General features: G+C 37.6%; 3 protein-coding genes across 5 annotated transcripts; all 3 read right to left on the minus strand.

Annotated features, from left to right (window-relative positions):
• Positions 1-3,147: 3,147 nt before the first annotated feature.
• LOC122005059 (probable beta-1,3-galactosyltransferase 14) lies at positions 3,148-7,503 on the minus strand. 2 transcript variants are annotated; one of them, XR_006118311.1, is made up of 8 exons: positions 6,957-7,503; positions 6,603-6,755; positions 6,437-6,519; positions 6,261-6,360; positions 5,625-5,738; positions 4,969-5,111; positions 3,726-4,903; positions 3,148-3,610 (listed from the first exon to the last, which is right to left on the minus strand). XR_006118311.1 is itself a non-coding variant. In XM_042559964.1 (7 exons), the coding sequence occupies exons 1-7, from the start codon at positions 7,292-7,294 to the stop codon at positions 3,528-3,530; spliced, it is 1,014 nt and encodes a 337-aa protein (XP_042415898.1). In that variant the 5' UTR covers positions 7,295-7,502; the 3' UTR covers positions 3,148-3,527. The 2 variants fall into 2 exon arrangements, 1 of the variants encoding a protein (XP_042415898.1); XM_042559964.1 differs by lacking the exon at positions 3,726-4,903 and having other exon boundaries at positions 6,957-7,502.
• A 2,585-nt stretch (positions 7,504-10,088) lies between these two features.
• LOC122005060 lies at positions 10,089-16,385 on the minus strand. 2 transcript variants are annotated; one of them, XM_042559966.1, is made up of 2 exons: positions 15,545-16,385; positions 10,089-10,302 (listed from the first exon to the last, which is right to left on the minus strand). In XM_042559966.1, exon 1 carries the CDS (start codon positions 16,315-16,317, stop codon positions 15,550-15,552), a length of 768 nt encoding a protein of 255 aa, XP_042415900.1. In that variant the 5' UTR covers positions 16,318-16,385; the 3' UTR covers positions 10,089-10,302; positions 15,545-15,549. The 2 variants fall into 2 exon arrangements, with proteins under 2 accessions (XP_042415900.1, XP_042415899.1); XM_042559965.1 differs by having other exon boundaries at positions 10,089-10,332.
• LOC122007407 lies at positions 11,484-12,071 on the minus strand. The gene has a single exon (XM_042563273.1). The coding sequence runs from the start codon at positions 12,069-12,071 to the stop codon at positions 11,484-11,486; it is 588 nt and encodes a 195-aa protein (XP_042419207.1).
• Positions 16,386-16,491: the final 106 nt, after the last annotated feature.

Consider the following 16,491-nt stretch of genomic DNA (forward strand, 5'->3'; position numbering starts at 1 on the left):
ATGGGTCAAAACCTAATAGCTTAGACTATTAAGAAATCTGGCAATAAGATACGTGTAACTCTCCCATTTTCTATTTGTTGTTGCCTAATTGCCTAAACTCATCCTGAATTTTACTATTAATTATCTATCATGATGGTTAGTTGTCAAATTACTAAATATAATTGTTAATTTTATACGTGGAGGATTTTTAGGAATGGGTAAGAAGAATGTATCTTCTAAAGTTGCATGAAAATAGAAATAATATGATCCTTCATATACATGTCAAGAAAAGCGAATTGCAAATAGAAATGAGAATGACCATAACAAAAGTGATTTCTATGAACAATTCTTTCATAAGTAGGTGCAGGACCGATTTCAACTATAAATCCTAAATGAGAGTGGAAAAATCTAACATTAAGTGGAAAATATTAAGTAGATATAAGAGTCTCATATAGAGGGGTTGCGACGGCTAGAAGTTGATAGAAAACCCAATATGCTGGGAGACCACGGGAGCACTGAGGGGAGACGACGATGAGCACAGGCGAGAGGAACAATGAGGGAGAAACTTTGCTGCCCAAGCCTCGCTACCCTAGCTTTGCTGCGAAGCTTCCCCGTCGAGGGAAGAGGACACCGCACAGATGCGGTAAGACGGGGAAAACGGCGAGCGTCGCGGTGAGGAAGGGAACTCGCCACAGCGAGGGAAAGCTTCGCTGCCGAGGGAAGAGGACACTTCCCTACCCTAGCCTCACTGCCCTAGCTTGGCTGCCGAGCACAGAGGACGCCTACAGTGACGAAGGGAACTCGTTGCGGTGAGAGGATGCTAAGCACAGAGAGCGTCGCGGTGAGGGGAGAGGATGACGAGCACAAAGGGAACTTGTCGCACCGTCTTGCTCCCCTTTTCGTGGAATGCTTCGCGACCGAGAGAACTTATCGAAGCCGAGGGACGGTGAGGGTCGTGAGGAGTTGAGAGCGAGGAGGAACACCGAGGGAAGGTGCACGGCGAGGACGGTGTCACGGCGACGAGTTCGGGTCTACCCTAGTTTCGCTTCGAAGGTTTAAACGAGAGAGAACATGTGTTCTGTGAAGTGGAAAGCCAAAGAAAAGGAAAAAAAACAAATGAAGCCACGTTTGCAGTGCCAACTCTGTAGTCGCGCACAAGCACATTTTCTAAGACCCACAAGATAACAACATTGTGTGTGTGTGTGTATATATATCCGCTCGGATCTGTAACACAAATTACGTCAGTGCCGAGCTAGGGAAGGGGTTCTAGGATTGACCTTTAAACACTCAAGTCAGTCACCGGCGGTGAAGTATAAAGGCGGAGCAATAAGAAGACTGTAGCACAAACAATGAATATCGCATATCTCCACTGATGCTTAGACCCCCCCCCTCCCTTTATATAGAGCTCATGTAGTGCGCGTGCACGCTTTCCAAGGCGAGCACACTTCTCAAAGTTTTCTCTGAAAAGACTTGTCAGTAAAGTGTCCCTGACACAGTACCTTAACGAACCGAGCATATATCTGAAGTGACAGTGGAAGTTTCCGTCATATGATCTTCTGGTTGTCCATGCCCGATGTCGACAACACTAACTCCCAAAAGGATGTCGTTGGATATCAGAGGGAGTGTACTGCAAGGCCGAGCGGGTTGGCCGCTCAACCAGGATCTCGCCGCTCTGGTGCCCCCACCGGTCGGCTAGAACCTCGCTACTTCTACGCTTGTGTTCGCTCGACCAAAGTTCCACTTTGTCACTGTCGAGCCTTGCTGCTAGACCAAGCGGAGTAGCCGTTCGGCCGAAGTTGAACTATGCCAGTCAAGCTCTACTATTTAACCGAGTGAGGTAGCCGCTTGGCTCGGCTTCTGCACCTCGTCTCCTCCTCCGTTCGGCGTCCAATAATCCCTTGAACGTCGATCGTTTGACTCCTTCCCGTGTCGAAGGAAGCAACGGATCGGAACCTTCTCCTCGGTCAAGACATGCTTCGCCCGACCCGCCGATGCTACCTACGTGTTGACCCCCTTGACTTTGACCTCCACCGTGGTTGCAGGATGGAGCCCCTCATCATCACCGCATCAATATAAATTGATGAATTAGATAACATCAAAGGATCCGCACAATGAATTACCATGAGTTAATCACAACATCTCAATCCAAATTGATAAAACAAATGATTGTGAGATTAAACCTTTAGGGCGTGTTTGGTTCAAGTTATCATATATAACCTTGGTTATGTGATTACCAGATAATTACATAACTAAGGTTATAGGAAATAAAATATAACCAAATATTGTTTGGTTCAACGTAGGTAATGTAACAAAAACTTATTTGTTTGAAGGTTTTAATAAATAACTTACTTTAATATTTTACTGTATTACCCTCTTTTACAAAATCAACCATACATAATAATAATAATAATAATAATAATAATGTTGTCCTCTCGGATGGATCTAGTGGCTAACGCATGAGGTATTGTTACAATGAGGTTTGGGGTTCGAATCTCGACAAAGTCGAGGTAAATACCTCCTTATGTGCTGACGGATTGGCGGAGGTGCTGGGAGCGAACGTATTCGCCTTTTTTACCACAATAATAATTTTAGCCTAATAAAAAATCATTATTATTATTTAAACTCTACTTTTTTTTTTACTTTTTCTTTTTCCTCTTTTTCTTCATTTTTATGTTTTTTTATTATTTTTTCTTTTTTACCATTTTATTTTTTCATTTTTTTACTTTTTATTTTTTACTATTTTTTTTTTTAATATTTTACATTTTTTCATTTTTTTTATTTTTTCCATTTTTCATTTTTTTAATTTTTTTATCTTTTTATTTTTTTACTTTTATTATTATTATTTTATTATTATTTTTATGTTTATTATTATTTTTTATTTTTTTATGCCTTTTTCCTTTTTTTAAGTTATTTTATTTTATTTTTTATATTTTCCATTTTTTACTTTATGTTTTTAAAATTTTGCTCTTATATGAGGATATTTTGCGTAAAAAAAATTCGTTAACCCGGGAATAAAAAAAAATCTTAATTTTTTAAATTTTTTCGATTCCGGATTGCATGCTCCTTTTACTGACATGTTGGACGTGGAACATTACCCGGGAATCATCGATTATCTAAATCAAACATGATTTTCATTGATAATTTTAGATGGATAATCAAAGCCTAAGATTATCAAGGATAACCCTCAACCAAACACACCCTTAAGATAATCATAATTAAAGCATCCGCAGAAGCTTTGAACTATGAAGAAGACGAGAACCACTCTCACCTATAAATTTAAGTAGTGGCTGTGTCCTCACATCCATAAAATTTTTGAAGTTACAATCCAAAAGAGACCTAGAAGTATTACTCCCTTATAAGCGTTCTTCTTTACCAGTAAACTAGTACTAATGATTTTGAAAGAATGATATGGATGCCTCGAATCAAATTGTACACAAGAACTAATGCCAGCAAACAGATTACATATGCTGGTCACAGAAGCTCACTTTCTTCTTAATTCTGGTTGCCAGTTGGATACTTTTCTATCCCTTTCCATGTTTCTAGCTTTCTCATTCATCAGATGATGTAGGAGTTCCTAAACATATCTCATTTTTGTGGAGTTGTAGCATCTTCCTCTCTGGGTTGCAGAGGCCTGAAAGAAGAAAGAGAACACTGATGCCACCGTGACATATTTTACCAAGTTTGAAAACATAAGTGAACAGGTGATTAATCGAAGCTACCAAGATTATCTGACTCGTCTAATTTACCTAATTGGTTTAACGATCCACTTGAAGTTTCGAGCCTATCAACCCAATCTGTTTGGCATACCTAAACCTAAAACTCATCTTGCTCATTCAAATTAATTATTTCTTGAAGAATTGAATGATATAAGCATGATTTAAAATCTCATACCAAGCCAGCCAGACAAAACAGTCGAAATGTATCGCTCTAATAAATACCAGAAACTAGAAACCACTCAGTACCAAAACAAGGTATCATATGTTATTGGGTTGGGTTACTTATGTCAATGAGTATCATTTCATCAACACTTTGACACCCCTTGACATACAAAAATTGTGATAATGTTATTATTTTTTTATTTAGCAGTTTGTTTTCACATAAAATAATATGATAAAATCGTAGCATTCTAGATACAAAACAAACAGTGAACTCTAGTTGTTATCTTTTTCTTTGAATGTAAGCAAGATACCAAAACACTATCATTTCGGTCAAAGGCCAAAACAATGATCTTAATGTTATTTCTGGTCTTGTGCAAACAATGATTTTTTCATGGTATGTGTTGCAAACGTGACAATAAGATGAAGTTATATTAGACATATTATACATAAATGGTTGAATTAATTGGGTAGAATGAGATTTATGGTTTTGTTTTATACAGAACTTGATCCCTTTATCCAACATCTTGCATTATTTTATAATTATGACATTTTTTTTGTTGAGATAATCAATTGAACATGCAATAACAAATACTAGACAGTCAAATCATATGACAATAGGAAGATAAGGGTGGGGAAAGTTAAAGAGTAGAAAGGCTAGGAAACACAAATTTTCCTTTCCAAAACTTCCACCTATCTTATCATTTGCTTGCCACGTGGAGGAACAATGTCTTTTGTGTTTATGGAGGTGATATTTTGTTTCAATTTTATAAATTATGGAGGTAAGAGACAATAATTTTTACTATTGGGGACCAAATGAAAAAGTAGGTGAACTATGAGGGGGGAAATGATCTTCTCTAAATTAAAGATAGGATGCATAGTCAGACTAACAAAAGAAGACGACTTAAGTGATCTTCCTGCATTAGTAGTGATGTAACTTAGAGCTCAAAGGAGTAAGATGGACCAAATAGTTGAGGAGCATCTGCTTCTCTTCCTTCTTATTCACACATTTGGCCTCACAAACATATAATCAACGTTCAAGCACAGATCTGGAAAGATACGGTTTGCTCATTTTAAATCCCGAAGAAATATAAAGAACTTTATTGAAACAAACCTGAGCATCTTGGAATATCCCAAACAGCGATTGATGATGATGAGCAATCAGGCTCACAAAGAGCAAGGTTGTTCTCATGGTTGACATTCATAGCAAGCATCCAGGAACCTATTGTGACATCCTCATTGCTGAACATTCGGAAACTGGAAATCCACATGTTACATATGCTTAAAGAAGTTGTTGGCAATCTAAAAAATACAAGGTGCTGACCAATAATTTAAAAAACAGTACATTAGGACCAGAAATAAAACGAGACTTAATCATCAGCACAGACCATACTGTTAAGCAATCAAAAAAAGCAAGGGATATTGGTGCTCCAAGGTACAAATACTTCAAAATGAGAACCAAATTGGCTAAGTCAATCATGGAAACACCCATGTGAACTTTTTACCAATTGTCATTATATAGCCAATGAATTCACTTGAATGGGAAATGAAAAGAAATATCAAACAATACCAGGTTTGACTATGCAATGTGTAATAGTCAATGTGATAGATAAAAATGTATTCCTGCTAAAAAGCAGCAACTACATTATCCCAGACCTAAAATCACGGGCACAAGTCATTGGAACAAAATAATGAGAATAATGACTAGCAAATGGAAGGGTAGAAAACCCTACAATGGATGAACCAAAGTTTTCAAGTCTTGTAACTTGCCTGTTGTTTCTCAGTGCAACCAAGCTTGAAACTACATCTGTTGAAAGCGCATATATGGGACCATAAGCATGAAGAAAATATTCTATCCCAAGCAGGTGTGCTAGTGGCTCATACCTATATAAATTACAAGACAAACACAAATATTAGCTATATCTATTGTATATAAAAATAATAGAGTGGATCATGATGTGCATTGCAAGAAAAACTTAAATTAGAAATTAACAAGTGGGCATTAAATGATGTAGGTAGAGAACCAGGGTCAATCTCAAACTAGAGAAAGATACATGAGGAGTATCATGTGTAAGATGTAAAAAAAGAATCAAATTTTAGTACAAAATAAAGTACTTTGAAGTGCATGTATGAGGACAACTATCAGCTTCAGGGGAACAGAAAACTCAAAATACACATTTCTAATATTCATTCAGGAACCTCAACAAAAAGTCTGAATATAAATGCATATACAGGTAATGCAACATAATGAATCCACAATGGAGAAATACTAAAACAACATTCAATTTTCTTTAATACAATCTGATTACTTCCTTTCCCAGAAAAAAAAAACAAAAGCAGAATTGCAAATCAAATTATCACATCCTTGTGTGTCATGAATTTTGCAGATAGTAGCTGAATACCAACCACTTGAGGTTAGGGTCAGTGTAAACAGGGCCCTTCTTCATGCATCCGAGATATGTTTGAGTAGTTGGTCGCTCTTTTGCCAAAAGCAAGGAAAGGCGATCTAAAAAAGATGCAATTAATTTGTAAAGTGAAGAAATTCTGGAGAAAGAAATGACAATATTCCAAAGATCAATTACCTGGCCTCAAATATATATCATCATCTGCTTTCACATAGAAATCGGAATCATAAAGGGCAAACGCTGCTTTAAAGAAAGCCAACCTACAAGACAAAATTAGGTGAAGACTTGAAGATACCAACAACAGAACACTCCGAAGCATTTATGCAACAAGGTCATTTCATACGTTTTGTATGGAAGATTGCTGTACTCTTCCACAATATCTATAAGCATGAAATCATCATACTCATTCACCTCCGTTTGAAGCGCTGCCATTTTTGATTTATCATTGGTCTTTCCTATAACAAATCTGAAAGCCAAGCCAGTCGCCTCTTCCAAGCTGCAACATCAATTAAGATTCTGAACTAGCGCAAGGATGCAATTTCATAATCGAATGATTACAGATTCATTTAATTTTATTAAAACTGGATCTTTCTGATACGAAAACCACCGAACCTACTCGGATCTACAGAAAACCGGATAATCGTTTAGACGGTAAAAATGACCAAATCGAGCCAATACAACGAGAATCAAGACTAACCGAAGAAGACCTTGGCGACTGGAGGGCAACCAGGTCTGCCTGATAGCCCTCCGCCGGCCGACAGATCCAAACCCTGTCTGGATCCCGACGAAAGCCATCACCTTGTGGCGCTCCAGCACTCCACCACCAGCTCCGTCGCCGCCATTACGGTCCCACACAACAGAGACCGACCTGGGTTCGCCATCCTGACACTTTCTAGAGGGACTCGTGATGGAGAAAACGCCGAACAGCACACCGGCGAGGCCGAGGCTTAGGCAAAGGATGGGGAAGGCGGAGGAGGAGAAGCGGCGGAAGCGGGACGCTGGGCGGTAGTAGAAGATCTTGGGTGACATCGGCATCGCTCGATTCGACTCATAACACTGGTAGAACTTGATCTTTTTTAGTATCTAAAGACGAGGATTGATGGTGTTCTGTTCCTCTAACAACAAAGAAAGAAAGGGTGGTTTGGGAGAATTGGGGACGACCCTGCTCAATCTGCGTCAGGAGATACAAAGTTCGTTCGACTTGTTTAGGTCGGGAGATGAACCTGCTTAGGGCTCCAAACAAGCAGAGCCGAGTTTTTTTTATGGTTAAATTGTTTAAGTTTGGGTTAATTTATTTTTTATGTAATAATTTAAATTTATTTATTTTATTTTATTATTGATTTAATATCTTAAAAAAATTTATTAATAAATATAATTCATAAATATTATTTATAAATATTTTCTATAAATATTATTTAATAAATTGAACATGTATATATATTTAAGTTTATTTGTTTAAATTAATGGACTGTTTAAATTTATTTATTTAATTAATTTGATGTATATTTAACAAATATAAATAAATTTGTTCATGTACACCCTTATAGGACATGGCCGATGTGGAATGAACGCGGTGACTCAGCACGAAAATATCAGAATGACTTTCCATACCCTCTGAATTAAAAGTTTATACGTTTAAAATACATTTAATAAGCTTATAGGCATGTGGAATTGCATAATCTTTGTTTGAGGATATTGAGCCAAACAACTAGTTACAATTAGCATAATTTGGATTGAAAATCTCATTCTCATACCTTGTGGTGAAGGCATGGCCATCTACTCTTTGTAGAGCAGATCACCAGAGCTCTTCCCTCAAGTGAAGTTAGCCAATCCAACATATATTCCCAGAAGGAATCAGATTGCTCATGTTCGAACAAAGAACAAAACCATTTGAAAAGGAAAAATAAAGCATGGGCGATTGAAGAAAGCAAAAAACTTTCAAGGGTTTGAACTGAGAAAAAACACACAAGGTGCAAGCACTGACGAGTAATAAGAGCAATCGACAAACCCAAGTCGTAGACTCGTAGTCTGGGCGTTTGTCAAATTGCCAAGCCATCAAACTTGATTGAGCAAGGATAACGCACTTAAGAGCATCCACATCGATGTTAATGCTTCAGCATTAATGTCTACGTGGATGCACGGTGAGAACACCTACAATACTTTTAACATGTGCAAATGTTAATACTTATTTTTTATTTTTTTAATTGAATCTGTAGCATTAACGTGTTCAAAAATTTGAACGCGTTAATGCTACAGTAGCAAAAAAAGATGTCCACATTCACGTTAATATCTCAAGTATTAACGTTGTTGTAGATGCCCTAAATACATTGTAACATTAACGTGTTCAAAAAATTAAACGCATTAAATATCTATAAATTTTAAAAATCATATATATATATATATATATATATATATATATATATATATATGAGAAATGATATTCGGAAAATTCTTAAGGATAGACACATAAATGATGGGATGAGTCCCATAGCTCGGAAAATCCTTAAAAATTTTCCTTATGAGTATCATAGCTCAAAAAAAATATATATATATTACCATTAACGCGTCACGCATCAATGGGCGTAGATAATTATGCAAAGTCAGTCTGGCAACTCCCTTAAGCTATGTTTGGTTCGGTGTAATGTAATCTAGCTTGTAATGTAATCAAATTTGTAATGTAATGTAATCTTGATTACATTACTACGTTTGGAAATGTAATGTATGTAATATTTGATTACAAGGATGATTACATTCTTTTGTTTTGTATCTATTATTTTTTATCAGGAATGTAATTTGTATTATTACAAAATGACAAAAATGTCCTATGACCTCTACTGACGGTCGCCGCACTTCTGCCGGAGCTTGCGGCAGCTATCGGCGGGCTGCGGCCAGCGACGGTGGTCGCCGGCCGCCGCCGGCGGTCGACGGCGGTGGGGGTCGGGGGGCGACGGTGGACTAAAGGTATATTTGGTATTTAAATTTTGGTGGGACGATGACCTCGTAATGTAATCGGATTACATAGCATTTGTTTTGTAATCCAGATTACAAAACTTCACTACATTTTGTAATCTAGATTACATTACATTACAAGTTTAAAAGTGAAACAAACAAAATAATCTGCCTTTAATGTAATCAAAATTACATTACAAGACAGATTACGCCCTACCAAACGCAGCCTTAAAGACCTCCACTATTTTGTTTGTTTATAATAATAATATTCTTAATTTGTTGAAATTTTGAATCAAATAGTTGCTGTAAGCAAAAATTACTAAATGTACAACATTAGACAAGAAGATTTAGCATGTACAAAACAAATACTCCAGGCAGTTAATATACTCAGTTTGTAAGTTAGAAAAAAATCCACACGTAAAATCTACTGATCCATAGGACAAGTTCATGCTTTTCGTTTATTACCTTTTGTCCCTATGAGACAGTCTAATAATTAGCACATAAGATATTGCAATTATAAGATCAACGTTCAAATCTCAACCTAATCAAGATAAATACTCACCTCATGCGCTAGTCACTAATCCAACGACTAGTAACCACTGATGATTTATCTCGTCAATATTAACTCAAGGATTGACGAGATCACTGAGGACAAACGTAGTCATCTTTTACCATCAAGATCATATGCTACCTAAAACATTCGAAACTTTGGGAGAAAAGTGTAGCATGGAATGAATGCAACTCTAAGTTGTCACAAGCAAAATCATCCAATAAATCATTAAGGAATATTTACAGACTGGTCATGCCAATACATCACAAGAAAATATATAACATTATCAAGGGCAGACCGGCAGAACCATAAATTGGATTACTTATATGATATGGTGATACCACAGAAAATCAAGCAATATCATTAAGAAATCATAGTACATTTCATGGTAAAAATTTCCTCAAAATATCAAAATTCAAGCCTGACAATACATATTCCTCTGTATGCATTAAAGAAAATGCAAGCATATTCATTACAGAAATTCCATACAATGCCTTGCATCATACATCCGGATCCTTGCACATTGTGGAATGATACCCCGCAACTGGTTGTAGCAACATCAAACGAGAGAGGGCTTCAGGGGCACAGAATAAAATGTTATAGATATTAATAGAATAAGCTCTTGCAAGTATGTATCTACATATAACAGAATTGTCTCAAACAGAAGCCAGTCTGCATAAATTACACTAACCATGATTTCAATAACTTTTATTCCCGACAATAATCAACAAAAGCATGCATGGGTAAGAAGCGTCCTCTTTTACTTTCACAATGAAGCACAAATACATGTGGACAATAAATACCATTAAATGCCGTATCTACAAACAAGAATCTAAGGAGACAGATGGAAGAGTTTTAAATGGCCTCCTGAATATAAACTAGATCCCCTTGTAATCTTGAGGGAAACAGAACCCTCCAGGTGAAACAAACAATTAAAGTGAAACATACTAAACTGCAGCTTCCTCTTTCATGTTGAAAAACAAGAAACAAATTATTTATGTCACTGCATATAGTCCATGACTAATAATTAAAATAGAAAGCAACATGTTTTTCCTAAGTTGTTTTTATATTGTTCATGTGATGCAGCAAGTTAACACAGTATTATCAAAAGGTGCTCAAGTGAGTGGCTAGACAGGCAAAACATTGCTTGGGAACGACAAACTTCTTCATTCAAAATTTTGCAACTGTGTTCGCCAGCTTTTGGTTCAAACAAATGCAAAAGAGACTCACAAATCAAACCAAAGTATCAGGAGAATAATTATGCAACTCCTTGACCAATAAAGACAGCTCTTACATCTCTCATTACATTATAAGAGACGCAAACATGACGAGGATGGTATCTAACAATTATGATAACTTTATTTTGTAGATGGCACGTATATCCTGTTCAGTTCCTTATTTTTATAACCTACCTCATGTGTGCTCCTTGTTCTCCCTGTGACAACTCTCCTTTACCAACCTAGAAATTTTAACTTCACCCCTTGGTTAGTCTGCTTTGAATATATACCCTCATATAGATCCATGAACTTCTTATGCTTTGTTTACTCGAAACGATGGAAAGGAGAGGGAAAATAATTTATTGAGGAAAAAAATCCCTAGGGAAAAGCAAAGAAAGGGAAAGAGAAAAGAAACATATTCCTAGGGAAGCAGGGAAGGGAAGAGAAGGGGAAGACCAACAAACGATGCAGAAAAAGAAACCTTTCATCCACATATAACCAAAAGGCGCTAACAGGTGAGTGATGTCCCAGGCTGGATAGGCTGATCAACGTTCATAAGCCAGAGCTTTGTGTGCTGAAGGCAGGCATGGAGAGCGTCCTTATGCAAGACACCTAAATAGATTACCCGCGAAGTGACAAAGGATACATCGAGATCCTGCTCACCAAGCAGGTCGGTGGCATCGTCCGTCACATAGTCATAGGTCAAACAGCAGTCATGCTCATGAGTCCTGGTCAACATCATTGCCGCAAACTCGCTCAGCGGCTTGACATCGAACAAACACCCGAAATAGGCCAGAGTCAAAATGCCAATCACGGCCCGATCCGTCTCCTCCTTGTCATCAACGGGGATAGGGGTTTCTTCTTGAGGGGTAGAGATAGGAGGAGGAGGATATACGGCAGGGGTGGTGCCGGAAGAGGCGGGGTTGAGCTCCTCTTGGACAGTGACGGAGAGGGAACACTGGAGCTTCTTGTAGTAGTCGATGAGAGTGAGCATTATGGGCTTGGAACGAAGAACCTGTTTCTGCTCCTTGTTGAGCGGCTTCCCTTGCGCGAGGCTCTCCTTCGACTGCAAGATGTGCTTGTGCTTCTTGCGCATGGCTGAGGCCTGCGGCCAAGGTGCTTTTGCACGATCAGACTTCCGTGCGGCTTATGACCAAGGTGCTTCTCGCGCTGCTTTTGCGAGATCACAATCGAAGGGTCACAGTGGACACCGGGGCTTAGTTCACGATAATGGAGGTCGTGGTAGCGTCGAGATCAATGGGTGTGACCTCGAAGCGAGTGCTAGCAGTGCTGGACTTTGCACGGTCCCAGATGGCGGTGTGCTAGGCCATCGCTCGTGGGGCCACTGCCCCCGATCACCGACGGTCGAGTGAGGCATTCACGATGGGGAGAAAAATTCAATTTTGAAGTTCAGCATAGGGAGGAAATTGCTTTCCTCCCAATTTGGACGGAAGAAAAAATAATCGAAAATCCATTTTTTATTAGGTAAACAAAAAGGATGGACAAAAGAAAGGAAAATAATTTCTTCTTTTTTTGGAATTAAATAACTCCGCTCATGACGAACTAGTCATGACCCGTCCCAAGCCCAGTAAAAGAGGATTGGGTTAGATTGTCAGCCAGTGTTAAACTATGATAAATGTTCAATGAATGAATCCATTAAACTATTGTGTTATGTCAGATTGTTCCCGAAAGAAACACATTGCAAGGTTCTCGACAAAGACCGCTACATCTCCATAACTCAGGTATAGTGCTAAATATGCAAGGGTTCGCGTTGCAGGTTCAATTGTAACATATCAACAAAGATTGCTACATCTCCATGAGAACTTGAATGTAGTGTTAAATAGACAAGAGTTTTCACACAATAGGTTGGATAAGAACAAATATTATAGGAAAATTAACAATCTAAGATTTAAAACATGGAATATAGGAACCTCACTAGTAAATCAATGAAGGTAGTAGATGCCATGATTCAAAGAAGAATTAGTATTTTGTGTGTACAAGATAAAATGGGTAGGCGAAAATACAAAGATAATAGAGAACTCGAGTTTTAAATTATAGTACACAAGAAATAGTAAAATAAGAAATGGAGTGAGTATTATTGTAAATAGTTCGGTAAAGGATGAAGTTGTTAGAGTAGTTAGATTTTTGAATAGAATTATAACCTTTAAGATAATAATGGCACAAAGAAACTATGAACGTAATTAGTATATATGAACCGCAAGGTTTTAAGATGACCTAGATGAAGTATTTCAAAACATTCCGCTAAATAAAATGATTTTAATAAGAGGTGATCTAAATGGGCACATAAAGTGAAAAATGAGAAAAGATAATAACACTTGGTAACGTTCAAAAGTGGAAATAATAAATCGCAAATTGACTTTCTTATAGTTAGGAAGAATGATAGAAAGATTTCTAAAAATTGCAAGATCATCTTTGCAGAAAGCTTATATAGAAAATTCTAGAAAAGAGAGATGTTAGTGGAACATATATTGAATTAATTAAGGATATGTATAAAAATGTAACGACCTAAAAACTTTAGGTGGAGTAATTGAAACATTTCTAATAAAAATAGGATTACATCAAGAATCAGCTCTAATTCCCTATTTTTTTATACTAATTATGGACAAACTCACTGCACATTCAAGACACAGTACTATAGTCATATTGTTTGCAGATGATATTATTTTGGTAGATGAAACACGTGAAGGAGTAAATGTTAAATTAGAATCTTGACGGGAAACAATAGAAGGAAAATATTTTAGGCTTAGTAAAATAAAGACAAATTATATGGAATTTAAGTTTAGCAATATTAGACGTAATAAGACAATTATTAAGATAGAAGATGGTAAGTTGCTCGAAACAGAGAGCTTTAAACATTTAGGATCATTTTTGCAAAACGATGAAGGGATTGAGAGATGTCTTACATAGAATACAAGTAGGATGATTGAAATAGTGGAGAGTATCGGGTGTTTTATGTGATCATAAAATACCTCTAAAACTTAAAGGAAAGTTCTACCAAATATGTTATATAGAGCTGAATATTAGGCTATGACTCGAGTACATAAGATAAGAGTTACAGAGATGAGGATGTTAAGGTGAATGTGTGGGCATACAAGGATAGACATAATAAAAAATGAGAGCATTAGAGATAAAGTTGAATTTGCATCTATTGAAGAAAAATTCCAAGAGACGCGTTTAAGATAGTACAAGCATGTACTTAGACGACCAATAAATGCTCCAGTTAAGCAATGTGAAACTATAACAAACACGTACATCAAACAAGGAAGAGGAAGACATAAAAAGGCTTGATTAGCAATAATAAAACAAGATAAAATTTATTTATGTATAGATGATGATATAGTAGGAAATAGAGCTCAACGTAAGGATTCATATAGCTGACCCCACGTAGTGGGATAAGGCTTGGTTGGTGTTATTATTGTTTTTTTTGGAAGTAAATAAGAGATTTTTCCACCATGAAAATCTTTCCATGGTTTTTGTTTCCATCCTCCCAACTAAACAAAGCCTTGGTGTGATATGGAATTCCAAAATTGATCTATTTACTTTTATAGAAAAATTAATCAATTTAATCACACAAAACTTTCCATTTTAAGGAAACTATTGTCCTATCCATAGTACTTACATTACAGAATTAGAAATAGCATTTTAATGAAACAAATTTAAACATAATTGTAACATTTTAAGCTGTAAGTATCTTGCTTCAGTTAAATGTGCTCCCAAAAATTCCAACAGTTAATTGCTAAATAACTAAGGACAATCGTGTCAAAACCAATGGCAGTTATTCCAATATCGCACTTTCTGATACTTTAAAACCACCTAACACATAATTGCTAAGATTAACAGCATACTGATCATTTGGACAAAGTAACAATTTTATACCATCTACTTGAATGGATGAATAAAGGAATTGATAGAGTAAATTGAAAGAATCAATAAGATGGATACATGAGATATTATCATTTAAGAACTAAATCATCATAAAACAACCACTCCTTGATCTACACAAATTGGCAGAACAAAAACAAAGGTTGAGACTCTCTATCATTCCCAGTCCATCCACACAAGTATACCAAATATAGAGCAGAAACGATCAAAAACTCAAGCGATACATCCACTGCCTATCCACCCAATAAATGTATCCACATGGACTTATGAAATTACATAGGCATAACCCCTAATGAATAAAGAGGAGTTGCTCCAGCATGATCATGAGTCATGACTTTAGTCAAATCACCAGTTTAAATAATACAGTTGATAGATTTGAGTTAGAGTCTGGATAATGGCTAATCCAATGGTATTTTATCATTGTGTTAATTGTACAAAAGATCTCGCTCTTTGATTGTGAATTCCACTATGTTTTTGCAACTAAATCTAAATACAAAATAAAACTGTCAAATTCTGAATTAGCTGCAAATACTTAAAAGCATCTAGTTTTCACATAAGTCCATATGCTTCTACTTAACAAAGATGCAGGTTATAAAGCTAGTTTAACTAAAACTTTAGAACATGGATACTTCAAATCCTACAAAATAGACGAGCCAAGACAAATACCTCTGTCAGGTATATAAATCTGAATCGTACCGAGAAGAACCTGAGTACCCAGCAACGAAGTCATCATTGCCGTCAGACTCACTCATAGGAAATCCCAAATCCTTCAACAACGACCCAAACATTGTCATTTCAGCAGATCGAGCACTAGCGGGCCATGTCGCCACCAAAGTGCCCTTTGCCCTCCTCATCTGGCATTCCGCGATGATGGCAGCCCCTAGGCCATCCATCACGCTCCCGGACGGAAAGTAATCCAATCCTCGCACCAGATGCTGCTCGGCATTTCTCTCCTCTACCGTCTCCAGCTTAAAAGCCAGGGTTTCGTCCACGGCTAACCTCTCCCTGTAGTTCTGGCTCCGGATCGAGTCTAAGATCAAAACCCTCTCCGCCTGGATCCCCCCGAGCAGCGATTTTGCAACAGCACGGGCCCTTTCGGCCGCAACAGGGAGCTGAACAGAGACGAGGACTTGACTTTCTCCGGCGTAGACATAGCAAGAGCGATCGCGTGCGGAGGGCTCAAGGGAGTTGCCAGCGAGGGGAATCTCCGGAAGGATTAGGGCACCGATGAGGACCTTGTGGGGGATCCGATGGAGGACGGCCAAGGAGGGGGAGGAAAGAGCGATGATGAGGAGGGGAGGACGGAGGTGGTCTGAACTGGAGTTGGGGTTCAGGAGGAGAAGAGGTGGCGGGAGAGACGGAGGCGGAGAGGCGAAGTTGTCAAGGTCTTCTCGGAAGAATCGAGAGGGCGGCGGCGTCTCCGTGAGAACGTCCTCCATCTCCGCTTCGATCGCCGCTGCTTTGCGTAATTGTGTTTGCAGTAATGCCTCAAAGACGCCATAGCGGTTCTATACGGATTACGGTCTTTGTTTGCGCAGCAAGCAAAGAAAATAATAAAATAAAATATTTTTGTGTGTAAATAACACTAACGATTATGGTAACTTAGTTGCAAA

This window comes from Zingiber officinale, chromosome 7B, assembly GCF_018446385.1.
Source record: "Zingiber officinale cultivar Zhangliang chromosome 7B, Zo_v1.1, whole genome shotgun sequence".
NCBI classification, from domain to species: domain Eukaryota; kingdom Viridiplantae; phylum Streptophyta; class Magnoliopsida; order Zingiberales; family Zingiberaceae; genus Zingiber; species Zingiber officinale.

What these genes read in the sequence shown, in the direction of transcription:
- LOC122005059 (XM_042559964.1), bottom strand. Translation starts at nt 7,294, where the DNA reads ATGCCGATGTCACCCAAGATCTTCTACTACCGCCCAGCGTCCCGCTTC. An exon ending in ACTGACCCTAACCTCAAGTG is followed by an intron (nt 5,739 to 6,260) that starts GTTGGTATTCAG and finishes TAATTTATATAG; the next exon opens with GTATGAGCCACTAGCACACC. An exon ending in GTTGCACTGAGAAACAACAG is followed by an intron (nt 5,112 to 5,624) that starts GCAAGTTACAAG and finishes GTGGATTTCCAG; the next exon opens with TTTCCGAATGTTCAGCAATG.
- LOC122007407 (XM_042563273.1), bottom strand. Translation starts at nt 12,071, where the DNA reads ATGCGCAAGAAGCACAAGCACATCTTGCAGTCGAAGGAGAGCCTCGCG.
- LOC122005060 (XM_042559966.1), bottom strand. Translation starts at nt 16,317, where the DNA reads ATGGAGGACGTTCTCACGGAGACGCCGCCGCCCTCTCGATTCTTCCGA.